The sequence below is a fragment of the Tupaia chinensis genome, unplaced genomic scaffold, assembly GCF_000334495.1.
Source record: "Tupaia chinensis unplaced genomic scaffold, TupChi_1.0 Scaffold000275_1, whole genome shotgun sequence".
Taxonomy (NCBI): Eukaryota; Metazoa; Chordata; class Mammalia; order Scandentia; family Tupaiidae; genus Tupaia; species Tupaia belangeri.
This window is the reverse complement of record NW_006159757.1, coordinates 7,759,600-7,782,006: the sequence shown is the minus strand read 5'-3', so window position 1 is coordinate 7,782,006 and position 22,407 is coordinate 7,759,600. Positions and strand designations below refer to the sequence as shown.

Sequence of the window (22,407 nt, the reverse complement as noted above, 5' to 3'; positions counted from 1 at the left end):
TTTGTTGAATGAATTCATCACCAACCAGTTATTATCAGTTCTAATTAATTGCTGAATAACTGCTTTTTTTGTTTTTCTTCCACCTCTTTTTAAATTTAATTTTTGCCAGAGGGCATGTGTACTTGGCTGGAAGGAGACAGAAGGGGTAGGGAGAGAGTAAAAAAACACCTTCCATGGGGAATGGTCACACTGCATTTCTCCCTCCTTTCAATTTTTTGGGCATACATGTACATGCACCAACGTGTTTCTCAGGCTTCTAGGTCAAGGTCTCAAACTGCACAATCAGCCATGTGGGATCCAGCCACGTTCACCACATTGCCACAGGCTGGCCACCTTCTTAAGAGTAAGTAAGCTAGGGGCCAGGGGACAGCGTGGAGGTTAAGGTGGCTGGATCCCACATGGCTGACTGCGTGGCTCAGGTCCCAGACTTAGTGACTTGAAAATCATACCAGACGTATGTGCATGCGTACCTCCAAAAAAATCCTGAGGGCAGAATGGAGAAGGAATTGCAGTGTGGCTGTCCCCACTGGGACATGCCCATTGGGGTATGATTTCTCACATCCCCTCACACCTGTGCCCCTCTCCCCCCAACCTGGCGAGCACACACATCCTATAGCAAAAACAAACAAACAAACAAAAAAACCCAGTAAGTGAACTAGAGAAATTGCGAGTGGAATATAATTGTATTGGTGGAATTGAGACTACTAGCAGAGGTCTTTGAGTTGATGTTTTCCATCTGGGCCAGTTTGGTAATCTCATTACCACTGTATTATTGATAACTTCTGTCTATGAGACAGCCTGGGGTATATCTCACATATATGTCAGTTCTGTTTCTTTTTTATCTTAACTCAAATGTTGTCACACTTTTATTGTTAGAAATACAAAATTGTCCAATATGTCTAAGTCTTCATATTAAAAATGCTAGTCTTTTGTCTCCTGATCTTTCATGGAAATTAAATACACAATTTCATGGTAACTTATGAATTCTATTCTCATAGGTCCAATTATAGGTTATATTTAGCTCCTTACGCTAAAATTTCAGGTTCATTATCTAATCCACATGCTATGCCGTATGATATAATTTAGGGTTTCTGCTAGAACATATTTGCATCATCAAGTCACGTACATATGTTTCTAGGAATTCGGCTGAAGGACAGTTTTGGAATCATCCCTAGGGAGCTGGGGTACATGCATAGATCTTAAGAATAAAGAACATAATATCTACTCTTAGCACAGGGTTTTTTTTTTTTCTTTCTTGAACAAGCATTTTGTCATCTGATTCTCACATCAGCATTTTAACCTAAAATTATTATTACTTTTATTTATATATATATTTTCTGATAGAAAATAAAGGCTCTTGGGGGTGATGTGATTTGTTGCAACCCATAGTTCCAGTCATGGGTTAGGATGCAAACCCAGTCTTTATTTTCTTTTGTATCTCTTTATACCAAACACACTTGGTCTTTCTCATCAAACTGGTCTTGCTAAGACATACATACAAGGGTACATTTTAACTATTTTTTAAAAATATGTTCTCTGGGCTTCAGGTTAGGAATAATAGACTTCGTGTCAAATTTTCAATCTCCTTTCTAAAGCAGGCCAGATGTATTTGGGATTGTGAGGGAGAAGGTCACTGAAGTTTTGAGAGATCTAAGATTTGAATGGGACGGGTGCAGAAATCCTGCCATGCAAAGCCAAACCTCCACAGGGCATAGAATGAGGGCAGAGGAAGACCAGTGACATTCTCTGGAGTCAACTGAAAAGGCCACTACACCTCAGGTCCAGAATGTTCTGAAGCACGTCAAGCTACTTACTCCTCACATAAACCACACAGGACACTGAGACCCAGAAAAGAACATTAGCGTCCTTGGTCCCTGATTTGTCTCTGTAAGCATTCGTTTGCTTGCCAAATGTTTAACATAGGGCTGCAGAACACCATCTATAATACCAGTTGTGGTGGGTTCAGTGGTGGCCGCCCCCCAAATATGTTTATACCTTAACTCCTAGAAACCTGTGAACATGACTTTAGTTGGAAGCAGGGACTTTGCAAATGTAATGAATTAAGTTAAGGATCACAGATGAGATCATCCTGGTTTTATGTAGGTAAGTCACAAATTGATCAAATGTTCTCGTAAGAGACACACAGAGAAGAGACACACAGGTTATGTGATGATGAAGGCAGAGATTGGAGGGGTGCAGGTATAAGCCAGGAACTTCTGCAGGCACCAAAGGCTGGACAACGCACAAAAGGATCCTCCCCCCGAACCTCTGGAAGGAGTATGGACCTGCCTACACCTTGATCTCAGATTTCTGTCCTGCAGAATTGTAATAGAATAAATTTCTGTGTTTTCTTCTTATTTTTATAAGTCACGAAATTTTTGGTAATTTCTTATGGAAGTGTCTTGAAATAAATACACTGGTTTGGTGAGAAAATACAGAAAATTATAATCCTTAGATGTCAAAAGAAGAAAATTAATAAAATCTCCTTGTTAATTCAGTTGCCAAATTTAAAGTTTAGATCAGTTGAATTCCACATAGGCCATTGAATAATTTCTTAAGGCAGGATAATCTCGATATCAATATATATGTTTGATGATCTATCCTTAATTTAAATGATTTGATGATGCCTTTCAACAATCACTTATGACTTCATGAGCATACTAAATAGACCCAGTATTCTTTCTTACTGGTGCACAAGAAGCCATGGAGAACCTGACTTCCATGCATGAACAGAGCAAGAGCTCTAAAGTGGGTATAATTTTTTTGTGATGCTAAAGCTACTTATAGATCTTTCTTGGTCATTTTATTCCAAATGTCAATAACTTACAAGATGATATGATAGAAAGAGTATCTTGATGTGGAGAAATAGCCTGCACTGGCCCATGTGAATTTTGGTTTCATGAGAACTTTTTCAGCTCTAAAATATCTGTCTGTAACCTTCCTGATTTTTTTCCCCCATTCATCCATCAATTCTATATAGATTAGTCATTTTCTAGGTATAGGGATATTTTCGATAGAATGTGGGCATTACATATTTAAAGAGAAATTCAAAATAAACCACATGGACCCTGGTTGGGATTTTCACATAATGCTTTAGTAAGTATTTCTCAACCTCCTGAAGATTAAAAGATTATGTAAGACAAATTTTTAATCTACCGTTCTTTTATTTATTTTTATTTATTTATTTTTTTGAGAGGTATTTTTGCTATAGGGCACATGCGCTTGCCAGACAGACAGAGAGAGACAGAGAGACAGAAAGCAAGAAATCACCCCCCAGGGGGGATGGTCACGCCGCAATCCCTTCTCCTCCATTCTCCTCTTGGGATCTTGGGCACGCACGCACATGCGCCCAGTGTGAGTTCTATGCCACCGGGTCTGGGACGCGAACCGCGGTCGACTACGTGGGAATCCAGCGACATAGCCATTACGCTAACTGCTGGTTCCCCTAATCTACCGTTTTGTAGATAGACCAAAAAAGAAATAAACAAGGAGCTTGTCTAAGAAGACTGCTTTCCTAAATCTAAGTTGTGAGGTCTGTGACTCTCAACCAGGCAACTCCTACCTGGCTGCACCCTGTGGGAATGTAAAGGTCTTTCTTCCCTATGTGAATTTTCCAGATAATGGTTGTGTTTTCTGCAAGCATCAAAGCGTCCATATTAACCTTCTTTATGCACATGTTGTTGTCTTCAGCAATTGGTGTGGGACATCACTGAGCCTTTATTAATGACCCTGGGTCATTATTATGAATCTGCCACAGCAGAGGTCCCCAAGCTGGTCTCCAGAAGCTCAGCCAGCCTCTTGTTAGTTCTTCTCTCTTTTTCTTTTTCCTTTTCTTTTCTCCTCTCCTCTCCTCTCTTCTCCTCTCTTCTCCTCTCCCCTTCCCTCCCTTCCCCTCCCTTCTCCTCCTCTCCTTTCCTCTTCTTTTCTTTTTTCTTTTCTTTCCTCTGAAGTTTGTAGCAAGTTGGAAATCTGACCACTAAGCTTTTGAATATTTGTATGTTAAATAAGTGTCAACTATATTTTGAAAAAAGAAGTAATAAAATAGAAATACGAGAGATTTCGTGTCAAGTCTTTGACGGAATGATGTGAGATGATGTCGTAAATAGAGAAATTTTGGATTAATGGAAGAGGACACACGGTGTGTCCTGTGTCCTGTGCATGCCTGTAAGGTACGGAATCATAGGTTTCATGGGTTTGTGTGAGAGTTCAAGAACGAGCTCCCCTACCTTACTGGTAAGGAAAACATTTTACAGGCATTTCTAGGTACTCACAGCAAAACTAACAAAACCAAGAGATAAGATGGGGGGAAAAAGAGAGCAAAAGCAATAAGATACCAAAGAGAAAGCAAGGTAATAGAAGGAAATGAGAAATGAGAAGGGAAAGGGAGAATAAAAGTAAGAACCAAAATAAAGTCCAAAGTAAGATTAGACTTGTTCTTTGGCTGATTTGTAGTGCACTGGTTCAGCACTGTGCATAGGGAGCTGGATCCCACATGCCTGACTGGGGTTTGAATCTCAGTCCTAGAGGCTTGAAAAACATGGTATTCGTGTGTGTGTGTGTATGTGAACGTGCATGTCCCAAATCCTGATGGTATGGAAAAAAAGGAGGAAAAAGAATTGCAGCATGACCACTTCCTACTGGGAGGTTCTCTCTCTCTCTCTTGAGTACACTACCCTCTGGCAATGATAAAAAGATCAGAAACTTCTCGCTTTTGAGAAGCAAGAACTTCTCTCTTGGTTGTTATTAAATCATCATCCATGTAATCACCATGAGCAGGAGGCCTGGCTATGGAGCTTTGCACCACAAAAGCACACTGGTCATTTCCCAGCACCAAAGTGCAATGATCACACTAACTGGGCCAGGCAATCAATATCTTAATATTTGTTTCCAATGAACAAAACTTACCTGTAGACAATTCCTTTGGAATGAAGGAACTGTAGACCAAGAATGATTTCAGCAGCATAAAACCTGAGGGTGCAGCAGCATAAAACCTGAGGGAAATAGAGCCAAGGTTCATCATGAATACATTAATGGACCAAAATAAAATCCCCAAACCTAGTCTGGTATGTGTGGATGCAGTCTGGGCTAAATGGTGTATACACATAATTTTGTTCAGTTCCAGCAAGGAAGATGTTGTCCATTCTACACATCAGAAAACATTCAGCCTCAGCTCTGACAGTACGAAATGGAGCTGCAATCTCAAGGAAGTTTGCCTGTGTCTAGTGCTTGTTTACATATTTTAAATTACAATGCGTGCACTGTATTTTGGCTTGTAACACATGTAGAAATGATAAAAGTAATAGCATGACATAATAGGAAATAATTTTCCCCTTAAGTTTTAAACTCTGCTGGATCTATTTCAAAGAGAGCTGGCTAGTTTATTTTCATATTGACAACATTTAGCCTGGAAAAGAAATAACAGCCTGAAAAGTGGGAAAAAGGATAGGAGAAGATGGAAGTTGATAGGTTAGTTTTCATCTTCAATGGTGACAGGCTCAAAGGCAATAAATTGACACCATCATTTGTGAGATTAAGGTCAGACATATGGAAGAGCTTCCTAAAAGTGAGATTTGTCAATCTCACGGATATGAATGCAAAAACTCCTTCCCGGAAGTCATTTAGGACACAATATATATTACCTATCTAGGCTGGCTTTAATGCACTACGGAGCTGGAGAGAATGGTGAACTTAGGGAATCCTTGCTAGCTCAGAAAATACCTGATCATTTCTCTGCTCTAGAAATCCAATAAAATGATCTCTGAGTACTTCGCGGGGAGCTCCTGGAGGCAATGAGATCAGAGGACTGTTACCTACCGGATTTGACAGAACAACCCTCATAGCCAAGGTTGGTTTTTTTTTTTTTTTTTTTTTTTGCAGGGGTTAGTAAATCAAGTTCATTTTTTTCCATCCAGTGCAACCTAAACCACTCAAAGTGTTCGTGTAGAGGCTGGCTATCAAGCAGCGAGAGCTAGCACATACTCGTCATTTTTATGTGCGCCAGCAGCACAGTTTTCTTTCGTGTGACTCTCATAGCAGTTTTGCCATGCAGAGGGTGGAGCCCATGCACACAGGGCAGGCAGGAGGAGCAGCAGGGTCTGTGAGCTGAGCAGCTGTCCCACCAGGTAAACCAAGCCAGCTCCAGCTCACTTGCATCTGTGACTATGTGATGCCGAAGAAGGCAAAGATTAATTATCAAACAGAGTTAAGTGCCTCTTCCAGTTTCCTAACTCTCATGCCCCAGGAGTCAAATACTTCATGCCTCCTCATTCAGCTTCCCATGAATGGCTTCAGCTAAAAGCTTCATCCCTGGGGCCACCTTGAAGATTTGTGTTCCATTTGACTGGTTTCTATTCAAAAGGCAAATATTTGCTTTTTATGCTCAGATCATTTAGAAGCCTGATGAATTAAGGCCATTCCTTAAGGAAGCAACTGTTTGATTTTTAAACATAGAGAATGAAAAGGAAACTGACAGGAATTTTAGTTTCACAACCTGGGAAAACGGTTGCCTTGTTTCATGCTTTACCCTACCCTGGGATTTAGGCGCGCTGAGTGAGGAAACAGGAAAAACCCTTGGGAGAAGCGTTCTGTGGGAAGTGAGTACTGCATACTGACAAGAACGATGGGAAAACCCCAGATCCTTACGTTGCTCTGGGAAGATCAAACTTGTGGCAGCTCTGGATATGGTACATTAAATCTCCTCCATTGAGATACTCCATCACAAAAATTTTTTAGGGAAAGAACACAAGAGCTCAAACTTTCAGATCTTAATAATAGAGAAAGAAAAGAAACAAGAATTTTTTTAAACAAACAAAAAAACCCAGATAATTTCAGAGGAATCAATGCTGTCATTAAACTAAACTATTTTGGCCTAAAACAGCCACGGTACTCCCACACTTGGATTCCTATGGGTAAGCCAAAATGGTACATGTAGACTGTTTTCTTGAGCTGGTTGCTAAATTACAGCTAAAGCCTACTTTTTTATTGGAGAGGTTTTTGCTATAGGGCATGTGCACTCGCCAGACAGACAGAGAGAGACAGAGAGACAGAAAGCGAGAAATCACCCCCCAGGGGGGATGGCCACACCTCAATCCCTTCTCCTCTGTTCTTCTCTTCGGATCTTGGGCATGCATGCACACGCGCTCGGTGTGAGTTGTAAGCCACCGGGTCCAGGACGCGAACCACGATCAACTGCATGGGAGTCCAGCGACATAGCCATTACACTAACTGCTGGTCCCAGAAAGCCTGCCTTTTAAGCTGTTCGTGCAGCCCGCCATCTGGTTGTAGCCTATCCAACGATTTCTGTACTTTACTCCCTCACTTTTGTTTTTGTACCTCACTTTGCCTTGCCTGAGCATGTCATTTTTCCTTTCCATAAACTTATATACCCCGTGACCATGTCACTAGCCAGAGTCTCTCAGAAGCCATCTTCTGGAAGATTAACTGATTTGACTGGCCCACCCTTTGTTTAAGTAAACTCTTAAATTTTGGTTTGTCTGACATTTTGTTCTTAACAAAATCACTCATTGAAAAACTGCCAAAATAATTTAGCTGACTTACAGCATTTCTGAACTTCAAGGAGCCTGGGGAATCTGAGTAGGATACTGTGTAATCTACAATAGGATGCTAGTATAGTAGGATCTAGCAAATGGGAGCTAAAAGAGTGAAAATCCAGCTGGACCTGCCTGCTGGACAATGGCACAGTTTGGGGCATTTCGTGGGAACTGGTCCTGTGCTTATTGACATGGACAATGAGAATTCAAATCTGGTTCTCTGATGCCAAAAGAAGAGCTTGAAAACATCCATTCATTCCACACTCACAAAACAGTTACGGAGCATATTCTGTAGGCGTGGCACTGTGGAGGCTGGAAAACTATGAGGGTGGGAATCTGCATAGGATGCTCACTCTGCCCCATCCAGAGACACAGCTCCTTACTCTGGGGAGCTTGCAATCAAGTTTAGCCTCATTTCTCTTCAGTGTAGACTTCCCTTTTGTAGAATAAGCTGCAGCTGATGAATGTGTTGCTCCTAAAAGAAGACTCCGTGAGTATGATGAGAGCTAGCACCCTTGAGGGTTGGCAATCAAAAGCAAGACTGAGTGGTCTTCAGGTCCTGGGCAGAGGAAGCCGTAATTCCAACCAACTTATGCTCCTCTGTGTGAGCAATATTTCTTCAGTAAATATATTCACAGTGCTTTGAGCACCCTGGTTTTTAAATGGTTCTTAGGAATCACAGAATTAGCAGTCCATAAAGTGTGGACACGTTTGGCATGTCTGTGCATGAATTTGCACCTGTAAACACCGCGTGGGTGATTTTTTAACAGAATTAACCTTGAAATATCTTTGAGACTAACCAAGGTCATGGGACATATGCCATCACAGTAAAAAGTGTTCTGGCCTGCTAGTAATAGTCATTGCCTGACATTTGTACATTTCCACAGAATGGGAAAAACTACATATATTGGCATTTATCTCAGTAATTGAAGTAAAGGGAAATTATCATCCACTTTTCCCCAAGTTGACTTCAGATCTAATTTGCTGGTGCCATAGCTTGATATCTGGACTCCACTCTTTTCTCTCTTGGACAGGTCAAAATTCTTGGCTGATATAAATCATAATGTTGGTGGGGGTTGCATGTTAGGTGGGTCTGTTTTTTTTTTTTTTTCCTCCTAATTTTAGAGAGGGTCATGAGACTCACTTTGTTTAAAAAAAATTTTTTTTTTGGAATGTAGTGAGACTTGGAGAAAATCTTAATTACTATATTTGCTGTAGCCCTTGTTGCCTAGATTAATCATTGAGTCGCTGCTGTAGGTTAGTTTTTTGTGAGTCAGGAAGTCAGTGGTCTCTTGGACCTTGACTCTGATTATTCTTTTGTGTGCCTTGTGGGATGTTTACAACGTCAGTTATGTCCAAAGGGGCAAGCAATAGTGAAGAGAGAAATTTGAGTTTCCAAAGAGGTAGTTGCAGCTGGCTAGTCTCAAGTGTCCCTCTTTTCATTAGTATTCTACCATGACACCACTGATGCCCTAACTACCTAATCAGTTTTGGTCTCAGAAGCAATTCAGTGGTTAATACTGAAATGCCTTGGTAACAAGAAAGCATCTGACATACCATTCAATAATATTTACTTATTTATCGTCTTTCTGGTTTACACATATGCCCATGGCTTGCATGCTGTTCTGTATGCCAGGTCATAAAAACAAGAGAGTCACAGTTATTTATTACTTTGCTGTGATTTTCAGACAACTGAAGGCAATAATCAATGCCGATATTCTGTAGCTAGCTGGGTAATTGAAGCTCTGTGACTCTTTTTTGTTTTTTTCTTTGGTGCTTTAAAAAATGGTACTTAGGTTGTTTTGCAAAATTATTGAAATATATACATTGAGTATGGTGAAAAATTCAAACAGTTATTTTGTCTTCCGAGGTATTTAAAAAAATATGAGAAAATACTTTGTGGGACTCTAAAAATCTGAATTTTTTTTTTTATTCATTTTCTTTGCTAGATAACCATATAAAAGTTAGCTGTAAAAGAGATTTATCCTGGCAAAAATCAAGAAAGGAGGTAAAAGCTGCATACAAGTATTAAAATATATAAACAATTTGCTAATCCAAGAATGAGAAAAATCATTTTTCAAATTTCAGATGTTATGTAATAACTTCAATAGTTTTGAGGGCTAAATTGTTTAAATAAGTCTGGTCTAATTTTTTTTTTTGGATAATTTTTTGCTATAGGGTGCATGTACTTACCAGAAAGACAGAGAGAGACAGAAAGCAAGAAATCATCCCCCAAGGAGGATGGCCACTGAGTCTGGGACTTGAACTGCGGCCAGCTACATAGGAGTCTGGTGACATAGCCATTAAGCCAACTGCTGGTCCCCCGGTGATTCCCATCTTTTTAACTTACGCTGTCAGTACACTGATTGTTCCCCTCAGAAGTAGATTAAGATATTCTCTCAGGGTGTGGCCTGCCATAGTAAAGACTTATATTCTTACTTTTACTAATTCTCTTTACTAATTAATGAGAAAATATGCGCAAACCAAATTGCAGGCTGTTCCCTGAAGCAAGGTTGTGGGTGACAATGACAAAATACAAGAGTACCTTTTTTTTTTCTCCCCATAGGGAATGTGCACTGGTGGGAGAGAGACAGAGAAGAAAGTGAGAAATCACCCCTTAGGTGGGATGGTCACAGCACAATCCCTTCCCATTTCCCTTTTGGGATTTTGGCACATGTATACACATGCCTGATGTGATATTCAAGCCATCGGGTCTGAGACTCCAACATTAGTCAGCCTTGTGGGAGTCTAGCGCCTTCACCACGATACCATCTGCTGGCCCGAGAGCTACCATTTTGACATTTGCGGCTCTGTGGTTGTGAGTAAGGGAGGGTCTTCACGTTGCCATGAAGAAATGAAGACCACAGAGCTAAGTTGACATTCGTCAACTGTAAAGAAAGTATGACCAGACACATACAGGGTTGCTGCACCATGTCTTTGAGGGGGACTGTGTGACTTAGGTAGGGGTGGAGGTTGCTGTTTCAGGTTAACACACCTATTGAGTACCCTGGACAGCACTGAGGGGCAGTGCATTCAAATAACTCACTGGTAAACGACAAAGTGCTTGTTAGTGTGATCCCAACAACACTCAATTTCTTAGGTATGTTTGTAATTTGAAAGCTGAGGCAGTTCTTTATTTTATATTGAGGTATTAGTTAATACATCCTGGAAAAACAGGTTTATTTCTTTTTTATAAAGATACTTAACAAAAACCCCAATAGATTATCATATGCATACTTTTAAAATCTAAGTATAGAGTGTGTGTGTGTGTGACTGAGGGACAGAGAGACAGAGAGGGAAAGAGACGGAAAGAGAGAGAGATGTCTCTCTGTGGGCCAGTAAGCTCATTTACTAGAACATGTTTATATTTCTATTGTAAACTCTAATTAGTTAGATTCATTTCTTTTAATAGATTCATTAGTATGCATCAGAAATAATATGCCTAAATTTTTAGCCGTCTACATTGCAACAGGGACTCAGGCTCATTTGGTATCTATAAGTTTAATAGTCCCATAGGGTCTTTGTGAATTAACTAACAAATTATTTTCCTTCCTAACAGAAATATAAAAAGAAGCCCACTTCGTGAATTTTAAAACTACTTTCCTTGAGATGATGAGGTCTCTAAGGAGAGGCAGGACAGCAAAATCCTGGCTCCCATACTTAATAGCTGTTTGACCTTCAGAGTATTTCTCAACCCCTAAAGGTTGCCTCAGTTTCCTTACCTGCAAAATGGGGATAAGAATAGTGTTTCTATGAAGGTTAAATGAGCTAAAATATGTAATGTGCCCAAAACATGGCCCAACACTATGGCCTATAATGCTTGCTATTGTTATTATTATGACTATCGGATGTTACATAAAATTTATGTGCATATACATGTTGAGAAATATATACACACCAGCACAAAAGAGTCTCAGAACAGACTCAGTTTTAACATAAAGGCAAATTTTAAAGAGCATGGGTTGGGTGTGAAAATGACCTATTCTGTCTGCTGAAGATTTGAGAATTACTAACTTTGCTATGAAATTGCAAAATTAAAAAGATGAAAGAAAACACTCAAAAATCCCACTTTTGGGTGTCTTTGGATAATATAATAACATTGAAAATATAATGGATTCCTGTCTTTCAGTCTACTTTTTGTATATTTTCCATTTTTTTAAAGAATATTTTGATGTTCTCACTTTCATAGTTGGGAAACATTTTAATAAATTTCATTTGTTAAACATTTTAAGTGAGGAATGTTTTTCCCCAGTGAGAATGTCTATCACATTATGTATATATGGCATAGATTTTCAGTATTTGCTGAGGAGGCTTGCTATTTTTTTTTTTTTGATTTAATCTAGTAAAGGACAAATTCTCAAGAGTACAAAGAAGAGAGAGTTATTGTCTTATACTCTAGTTAACATGTCAGTTTTAAAGAGGGTTCAGAATGAGGCTTCAATGCACTGACAGATTCAAATGAGTAATGCCAATGTGCAGGACTGACAAGGAAATTTAGATTCAGTGTTTCGTGTTAAGTAAGATTCTCCCTCTTTTAGTCCATCTCAGTTGAAACTTGCCAGGCTTAACCACTGTAACGAAAGTATGACCAGCCACATACAGGGTGAGTGTCCTTTATCCAAAATGCTTGGAATCAAAAGCATGACTCATTTTTTTCAGATTGGGAAATTTTTGTTTAGACATAATGAGATGTCTTGTGGATGAGACCTAAGCCTAAAAATGAAATTCACTTATGTTTCATGTATACCTTGTACATATAACTGGAAGGTGATTTTATGTAATAGTTTTATATTGTAACATTTGATTGCCTCCTGTCACATGAGACCAGATATGGAACTTTCCACTTGTGGTGTCATGTCAGTACTCAAAAAGTTTCAGATTCTGGAAGACTCTGGATTTCCAATTTTTGTATTAGGGATAATCAAACTATAACAGAATCATCTAATTAGATTTTAAAGATAATCAGATTTAAAAATACTGTTTAGATTGCTTTAGTCAAAATAATACAAATGAAACAATCCTTCAAAATCAAAATAACAGAAAGATCTAAAAAGAGAAGCATAATTAAAATGAAAATTTATATTCATAATCTAAAGAAAAGATTAAATATAAGATTAAAGTGATAGACTTAACAAAATCAGTTGTATAGCTCTCATAGAACTGTATTTGCATACCCAAATATCACTGGGGGAAGCTAAAGGTCCTGGGTTTTCAAAAATATAGTAATATTTAAAATATAAGATAATTCTTTCGAGGGAGGCACTGAATTAGTAAAGAGAGAACTGTGAAGACTCAAAGTTATTTAATATGATATAGTTTCTACTTTCTTCTTACAATGATTATGTTTTTCAAATAAGAGAATGAGAATAAAGATTATGGGAAGTTATTTAGTAATGATAAATATTCAATATAGTTAAAGAGAATTTTTTTTTTTTTGGAGAGGTTTTTGCTATAGGGCACGTGTACTCGCCAGAAAGACAGAGAGAGACAGAGAGACAGAAAGGGAGAAATCATCCCCCAGGGGTGCACTGCAATCCCTTCCCCTCCATTCTCTTCTTGAGATCTTGCGTACACACGCACATGAGCCCGGTGTGAGTTTAAGTCACCAGGTCTGTGACTTGAACTGCAGTTGACTACATGGGAGTCCAGTGACATAGCCATAATCCAACTGCTGGTCCCACTATAGTTAATCAAATATTAAGTAATGCAGCCCAGCCACAGTGGGGAGACAGTAGGGGCACTGCTGGTCAGTGCTGGAGGCCATGTGGGAAGACTCCCTGTTCAGTTCCTGGGCTACTTGAGTACAATGGCTGAATCTCCCTGAGCACATTGGGCATACCTGTGATCTTGGTTGGCTTAAGGCATAAAGGATAGGAACACTATGCAAAGACATTGTCAAGGGTCTCTTTCTCTCAAGAGATAAATAAAATAAACTTTAAAAAGATCGAGTAAAGGGCGGTACAGTGTTGCAGCACTGGACTCCCACATGGCTGACCATAGTTTGATTCCCAGACCCAGCAACTTAAAAATTGTACTGGGTATGTGTGCATATGTGCCCAAAATCCCAGGAAGAGACTGGAGGAGAGGGGACCGTGGCATGGCCAGTACCCCCAGGGGTGATTTCTTACTTTTCTTCTCTCTGTCTCTTTCTGGAAAGCACACACAACATATGGCAAAAACCTTTAAAAGGATGTGAGTAAATAATGGACCAGTTGCCAAATGTGACTATCTTATAGGATAAATTTGAATTTTGTATCATCAAAAATGATTTCATTGAATCAATAACAATTAATTTTTAAAATGCATGGAGAAGTTGGCAAATATCACGCAAACATGATTAGAAATTTTGACTCCCTCTCTAGGACAATAAGGTCAGAAAAGAAAAAAAAATTGTGGTCATTATTTTTTTCTTCAAAGGTTAGTAAGCTGATACAATAAATTTGATACAGAAGAAGATCTGCAATTTCTGAAGAGGAGATTAAAATTAGGATCAAAGTATTTTACAAAACATGCAAATATTCTATTACTCCTTTCAGAGTATCAGGTTAAGCATATGTAACAAATGCCATAACATCCAAGATTACATATAAAATATGAAATTTGCAGAGTAGAATTCAACTCTGCTTTGGGATATAGTCTATTATTGCGATAGAAAGAGCTATCTGAAACACAAAGACATGCTTTGGTCCACATCTAATATTAAATGGAATAATCCACATAAAATTGTTAGCCCCAAGCCTGGCATATGGCAGGAACTCCTTACATCCTAATCCTTACTACTTGTATTATTATTTTGTCACATAGGAAGGGAAAACATTAAGTTGTATTATAGTCAGAACAAGGATGTTCCTACATTTAAAAATATATATAAATGGAGGTTCCACGCCATAGGTCTAAAAGTGTATGTTGTAAGTCAAGCTCACCAAGTATTTAATTAAATATATTCTATATTGTTACATTATCTATCTTTCAATCTTCTACTGTCCATCCATTCATGAGTAATAAGCTTTAAAAATGGCTATGAAGCCTAGTAACAAATTTAGAATTTCTCCTAATTTTGCACCAGTTAAGTAGCCACTTGGGGATTTTCCCTTCCTACTCATTTCTAGGGCAAGATCTAGGAAGACATGCAGATAGGCCTGAGGCTACTTAGGATGGAATTCTGAGGTTCTAGAGCATGGTTTAAGAATGGGGATGGGAACAGAGGGGATAATGGCATCTTGCTTCTGTGGAAGGGAGTGTGGTTATAGAAGGCCAAGAGTGACTTCTCAAGGGAGGTACTTGGAAGAATTCCTGTTGCTTGGGTCTTAGGTTTAGGACAAGCAATGGATAATTCTCTCATTAAATAAGTGGTGAGTTGCATTTGGTGCTTAGGTATCTCACAAGGTGAACTTTACTAAGAACTTGGCGTGACAGTGGAAGAGAACACTCCACTGTGATCAGCTATCTTCTTTGGATCTCAGTTTCCTTAGCTGAAAAATGAGGGAATCTGACCTGATAATCTCATTGATCCCTTCTACTCTAAAACACTTTATCCATGAGTCTGTCATCAGAAAAACAAAAGATTATATTAAATCAAAATAGTTGTGATAAGCAAGGAAGGTGCCCCTCAATAGATGAATGAGTCAACAAACTGTGGTACATCCATACGGTGAAATATTATTCAGCAATAAAAATAACGTATTATGCCATGAAAAGAGTGAGAAAACGTACATGCACATGCCTAAGTGAAAAAAAGCCAATCTGAAAAGGCTAGTACATAGCCTCCATTTTATCTGGTTTCTTCCTATTTGTCTGAAGCATTTTTCAGGACCCTCACCCCTTAAGCTCTGTGGTCATAACATGCTTTCATCTTCTGATGGAATTTTTTGGGCTATTTACATATAACCATTGAATATACCTACTCACCACCTCCTCCTCCTTATTACTTGATCATTTAACATAGTCTGTTCTTGCTAAATGACACATTTAACACTGTTTTGATTATTAACCTTATGACTGAGAATACATGGTCTCTTCTTTCCTGAAATTCTTTCTTCGCCTGGTTTTCAATAATCCTCTCTTCCGGTCTTCTTTTCTTCTTGAGGGATCTTCTCTGTCACTACTGCGCCACTCCCATCCCCTACCCTCTACCCTCACCCTTATCACGCCTTTTTTTTTTTAAAGTGAGATTTTTGCTATAGGGCATGTGAATTTGCTGGAAAGACAGAGAGACAGAAAGCGAGAAATCACACCTTAGAGCGGATGGCCATGCTGCAATCCCTTCTCCTCCATTCTTTTCTTGGAATCTTGGGCACTCTCGCACATGAGCCCAGCGTGAATTTTAAGCCACCAGTCTGGTACTCAAACTGCAGTTAACTACGTGGGCGTCCAGTGACGTAACTGCTCTGCCATCTGCCGGTCTCGTTCCTATTTCTTAATGTTATTTTCTTAGGGCATGGACTGTAGTCATCTCAAATATGCGTTGGTCTTTGACTTAATAAGGAATCACATCCCTAAGGGCCTCACTACATGACAAAATTATTGCTTGGAAAAAACACATGTTAAACTAATCTACACTGTTTATCATGCATTTTCATTGGGCAGATGGAGGGGAAAAGAACATTCAAGTAAAGTTTTAATGGAAAGAGATAAGGTTATAGGTAAGAATGATCTGCAGATGAAGGCAGAGTCTCAAATGCCACAGTGGATAGAAGATTGTGCGAACTCCAGGGTAAAGAGGAAAATAATGAGATGGAAAGGCAAAGAGGAGTGAGACGAGGATGTGCTTAGGACTACTCCAGGTTTTGTGTGGGACTAGTCTTTCTGACATCTAAAGATTCTGGCAGAGATGTTATAGAGACCCAATAAGATCTATATATACTACTTGATAACAAGAGGTGTATTATTTAAATGAGAAACAGAAAAGAAATGCATATGCCAGAAGTCACTGAAAAGACCCAGCAGTAACAGGAATAATAATAATAATAATAAAACACTTTTTTGAGTCAGATACAGCCAAGAAGTCCGAGGGGTAAAAGATAGCGATAATTAAGTTAGGATTTAGTACATCTGAAGGTGATTTATGGAGGAAGCAGTTTTTGAACAAGCTTTTGAGGGAGGGAGCATAGATTCACAGATAAGAGGCACTTTCCTACAACACTCTCTCTAAGGAGATACTAAATGTTCCTGTCTAGTGGGAAGATAGTAACAATACCTTTGAGCTTTGCTAGAACAATGACGAAGGGAAAAATTGATGAAACTGGGCCAGAAGCAGGAAGAAACATTACAGTCACATAAAGGAAAGAGGGCCTGAATTTAAAAGGGAGATGTGGGGGCCAGTCGTGGTGGTGGCTAAGGTGGCTGGATCTCACATGGCTGACTATGTGGTTCAAGTCCTGGACCTGCTTGAAAAATGCACCAGGTATGTGAGAGTGTGTGCCTAAAATCCCAAAAGGAGAGACTTTGAAGAGATTGTATTGTGATCATCCCCTATTGGGGGGGGGGGTTACATTCTCATTTCCCCTCTTTCTCTTTGTCTCTATCCTTGAGCTCTAGCAAATTGAAACAAACAAAAAACTCAAGCAAATAGAAAAAGCAGGTGTGGCTTAGCAGGTGGTGGGGTGCTGCTTTCTGGCACCAAATGGGGGACCCAGGTTTGGATTCTTGGTTTTTCCAAACATGTTGGGCTGTGTGCACCTCTGATCCTGCCAGACTGGGAGGTGGCAGGGAGAAGGGGAGGGCAGCATGAAACTCTTTCAAGGGTAGCTTATAAAATAAATGAATGAATAAGCAAACCTTTTTCCTTTCTTAAATAGTTACGTAGGAAGCTTACAGCATTTTAGAAGCCTCAGGCATTTTTTTTCTTAGTGTCCAAGAATTCTTCAACATTTGTTTACTAATGGCCCTATGTCTTTGGATGTGAAAACCTTGGGCAAACTTGTGAATGTAACATTCATGAACTATAAATGCATTAATTTTTATAAATTTACTATAACTATCACATCTGCTGAGTCACAGTTTTATTGCACAGGAAGGGCATCAGAAGCTCATTCAAGTGGTCTGTAGTTTCTGAAATAACAATTTGTAGGCATTCTTAGGATCAGAAACCTGCCAGGGCACTGTGAAGAAAAGAGGCTTATGAGTCGCTACAAATGGGGACAACATACAAAGCTAATTCTTAGCACAAGGATTAAGTCTTTTAGAGGATGTGGTTTATGTGGTTTTTCTTTTTCTTGCCGCAGTTGTGATAATTGGCCAGGGCTCCTCACTCAACTGGAAGGTTCATGGACTGAAGTGTTTTGAGAGAGCTTCTGATGGGGCAGTGTCTATGTACAATGCTTGGAATAAGAAACCTGGCAGTCTTATATGGATTTTGCCTTACCAGAATGACATTAAAAAAAAAACAAAACTCTCAAGTAGAAGGAGATTTTCTTTCATACAACAATTATAATAGCTTGCAGTTAGTATGATACTTTCTCTACAAAAAGATTGAATCTTCTCTGCAAATGCTATCTTATTTTTTTCTTTTCGCATGATCCAAAAAAAGAGAACCAGAGTCACAAAAAAAATGTTAGAGGACTTGTTCAAAGTCATACTGTTAGGATATAAACTCACATAACGAAGCCTTATCCGGAAGTGAAGCTTTTTGTGTTCTATAAATAGAAAGTGAAACTCAGTTTTGTTTTTCATAAAAGAGAAATTTCAAAGTAATACTGACAAAGAAAGTTGGTTGGCTCAGAGTGGGAGTGTGGAGTCAAGGGCAGTGCTGTAAATAGATGATCGCTTGCATCCTGACTCCTGACACCACGCTGCAAAACCACAGCTGGCTTCACTCAACTTCAGCCTGAGCAAGGATCCAGAGATGTTCTCAGATGATTGAATCATAATGCTTTTTAAATCACAGTGTAAGACTTTAATATATGTAGGCCTTTCAGAATTTAAAGGAGACACAAATGAAAGTAGACCTTACCTCACTTTTAATTTCTAAGGGAAGATTATTCTCTTAAAATAAAAAGCTAAAGCAGTATACTCTCAGAGTTAGGGGCATCTTTTTCTTTCCACACTAATTTTAAAACTAAACTGTCTTATTTTTCTTATAGATAAATTTTACTGTGGACGTTTCCTAGTTTTAAAAAGAATTTTAGAGCTGTAAATAATGGAAAATAGGTACTGAACATATAGGTTTAAAATCCAGTAAACATTGGCTGGAGTACACATGAAAGTGATTACTGAGAAGGGACCATATAACTTCAAGCTCTGTGGGCATTCATGCGATACAGAATATGCAATTTTTTTTTTTTTAAAGAAGTGCTAAGTAGCTGCTGTCTTGTACCTTCTGGGTCCAGCTTCACAACTGTGAAGCTCCCCAAACTAGACCATTACCCCTTCCCCCACAACACACACACACACACACACACACACACACACACACACAGCCCAGTGCTAGCCAGGTGAGAACCCAACCAGGCAGGTCCATCTCTGCTGTCCTGTACCTTTGTGCAGCATGCTGTGCAGTTTTCATTTTTTAACCCTTTTTTATTTTCTGTGATGTATTTGTCTTCTTCATTCGTTCTAGTTCTTTTCTTCTTTTTCTTCCTATTTCTTCCCATCTCTGCTTTATTTCTCTTCCTATTTCTTCCTATTGCTGTTTCCTACTCTCTTTTTCTTTTCCTCACTTTCCTATTTAATTACTGAACCCTTACCCACTGCCTAGAAAAAACTAGGTGCACAGTAACTAAACATCTGAATATTGGGAGTTTTAGAGAATACTTTGCCCCTCACTGTGTTGGTTGTAAAAAGAGGGAACTCTCCTCCTGTGATCCTCACACTGAAGGGAGAAAATAGCACTGAATTATTTCACAAGAAAATGCATGAGCTCACACTTACAGAATTATTTCATGGTTAGGGAAACCCACAAGCTCACACTTACAGAATCCTTCTCCAACAAATTAGCCAAAAGTGAATACATTACCAATGACTAAAAATAGAAAAAGAGACTCAAAGGTGAGATAATCAACTAATATATCACTCACAAGGGACCACTCTAATTTGTCTCTAAGTAGAGAAACAATGGAGGATATTGCCAGAAAAATGTCAGAAAAAGAATTTAGAGCATTCATGGTAATGAGATTCTAGAGGAAAGAGACATTGAGCTCCAAGAGATGAAGAAGTCCTTCCATAATATGAAAGAAGAATTAGACACCATAAAAAGGAATCAAATGGAAATGTTAGATATGAAGGCTGTTATACAGGAAATCAAAACCTCCCTTGAAAGTATTAAAAGCAGAAGATTGAATCTTGGAAGTAGAAGGCAAAATCAATGACCTGGAAAAAAATTATAAAAAAATTCTGAGAAAACAGCCAAGAAAATTAAGGATACTATATGAGAAATACTAGGTACCATGAAATGCCCAAACATCCAAATAATTGGAATACCAGAAGGTGAAGAAACTAATCAGGGCGATGATAATCTATTCCAGAAAATTCTGGAAGAAAGCTTTCCATGTCTAGAGAGGCATTCAAACATCCAGACCCAAGAAATACTAAAAACTCCAAGTAGAATCAATCCAAGAAGATCCTTTCCACAACATATCATAGCTGGATTGTCCAAAACCACAGACAAAGACAAAATACTAAGACTGGCAAGAGAGAAATGACAAATCACTTACAAAGGCTATCTTATCAGGCAAACACCAGACCTCTCAACAGATACAATTCAAACAAGGAAGGAATGGGGAAATATAGTCAAAGCATTAAATGAAAAATAATTTCAGCCAAGAATACTTTACCCGGCAAGATTATCCTTCATATGGGAAAAGAAGATAAAAATGTTCTCAGATAAACAAAGCCTGAAAAAATTTACCAACTCCAGACCAGTTCTTGAAGAAATTCTGAAAGGAGTACCATACCAAGAAAACTGAAGACAGACAGACAGCAATGAGATAACAAAAGCGACTGAGTATATAGCCAACTTAATGGTAGGGACAAGTCTGGAAATATTGATAACAACAGTGAATGTTAATGGATTAAATTCTCTGATCAAGAGACACAGACTGGCGCAATGGACTAAAAATTAGACCCTCCATCTGCTGCCTACAAGAAACACATCTCATGGATAAAGACATAGACAGACTGAAAGTGAAGGGCTGGAAAAAGGTATTCCATGCAAATGGAAACCTAAAAAGAGCTGGAGTCACTATACTGATTTCAGAGGAAGTCAAGACAAAAACCTGAGAAGAGATAAAGAAGGGCATTAGATAGTAGCAAAAGGGCTACTTCATCAAGAAGATATAATGCTTATAAATATCTATACACCCAACTGAGGAGCACCCAAATATATAAAGGAAAGACTGCTAGATCTAAAAGGAGAGATAGACTGTAACACAGTAATTGTTGGAGATCTCAACACCCTGTTATCTCCTTTAGACAGGTCAATAAGACAAAAAATAAGCAAAGAGATTCTGGACTTAAATGATACCATAAATCAGATGGACTTGATAGACATCTATGGAACTTTCCACCCCTAAAACACAAAATATACACTTTTCTCAGCCCCACATGGTACTTTTTTGAAGACTGACCTCACGAAAGGGCACATACCAGCCATTACAGATTCAAAGGCATAGAAACTATATTCAGCATCTTCTCTGACCATGCTGAAATTGAATTTGATATTAATTTCAGGAAAAACTCTCAAAAATACAAATACATGGGAACTAAATAACCTACTTCTGAATGACTTCATGATTACTGAAGAGAGCAAGTAATACTAAAAATAGTAATATAAAAATAGTAATAATAATAGTAAAGAACTAATATTCTTATAATAAAAAGAAGTGGTAAATAATAAAATGAATAAAAAGCCATTTCTTCAGGAGTCAGATATCACAGTGGTAAAACATGATGCTTTGTGAGGCAATCCCACATGGTAAGGTTCCCAGTTCGAGCCTGGAGATCTCCTGGAATACAAGGGTACATATGTGCCCCAATCCCAGGCTGGCTGAAGACTAGGGATCAACCATGGCATCAAGACCCTATTGGGGATGTTGTCTCTCTCTTTCTTACTCAGAGAAGGGAAACAAAGCCATTCATTCCTCCTGCTAAGGCAACAAGAAACCTTCATAAAGCTGTCTGCATTAGACTCTGATCCAATAGTTTATGTCAGACCTTGAATGATGTAAAAGTCATCTTGATCTAGCACAGAAAAATTTACTTTCCATGATTCTTTTCTTTTCAGTCTCATTCAGATTCAGATTCAGATTCAGCAGATAGCTCTGTACGTTGATACCCCCTGTGCTGTGGATTTCCAGCTACACCCATAATCTCTGTGCACTGCAACTCTTTCTCTCACTCCTGGGCAGAGGAAGAAAGCGAGCCTCAGAATTTGCTGAAAAATGGTGCTGCTAAGACTTGGAACCCATGACCACAGCAATTTTCACCCTTTATAGCTTCCTAAATGGTTTTAACATATTTTACCCTTCCACAGGTCCTATGTCCCACAACTGTAAGCTTTAAAAATCTGTAATAATTTAATTCACATGCTCCTTATAAATACCAACTCATATTGTCCTCAGAACTTCCTGAATAATCTAGTATTCAACAGGTGGGCTTTTCGGAGGCTGAAAGCAAACGAGTAACTTGGTTTGAAAAATAACTATTTCCTAAAGAGGTAAATAGTTGATTTACCTTATTTAGTGTCTTCATTAGTTTACAAAGATAACTGAGTCCTCAAGAAATGCCATTCCCCACTTGTTCCAAGAACAAAGAACCATTGATATCAACCATACTTACTTGTAGTATTTAATTGGTTACTTTGTTTGACATGCCAGTCTGAATAAAAAATTAAGACACTTCAAAAATAACAACTTAAGGTTCT

The 22,407-nt window shown here is 38.7% G+C and overlaps 1 protein-coding gene across 1 annotated transcript in view; it reads right to left on the bottom strand.

Moving 5' to 3' along the window:
- PRKCQ (protein kinase C theta) overlaps window positions 1–22,407 on the bottom strand; it is a 129,510-nt gene that overhangs the window by 33,119 nt on the left and 73,984 nt on the right. Inside the window, exons 15-16 of the mRNA XM_006150052.2 lie at window positions 6,643–6,724; window positions 4,906–4,968 (exon numbers count right to left, since the gene is read on the bottom strand). Coding sequence (XP_006150114.1) covers window positions 4,906–4,968; window positions 6,643–6,724 — 145 coding nt within the window. The remainder of the gene's footprint in view (window positions 1–4,905; window positions 4,969–6,642; window positions 6,725–22,407) is intronic.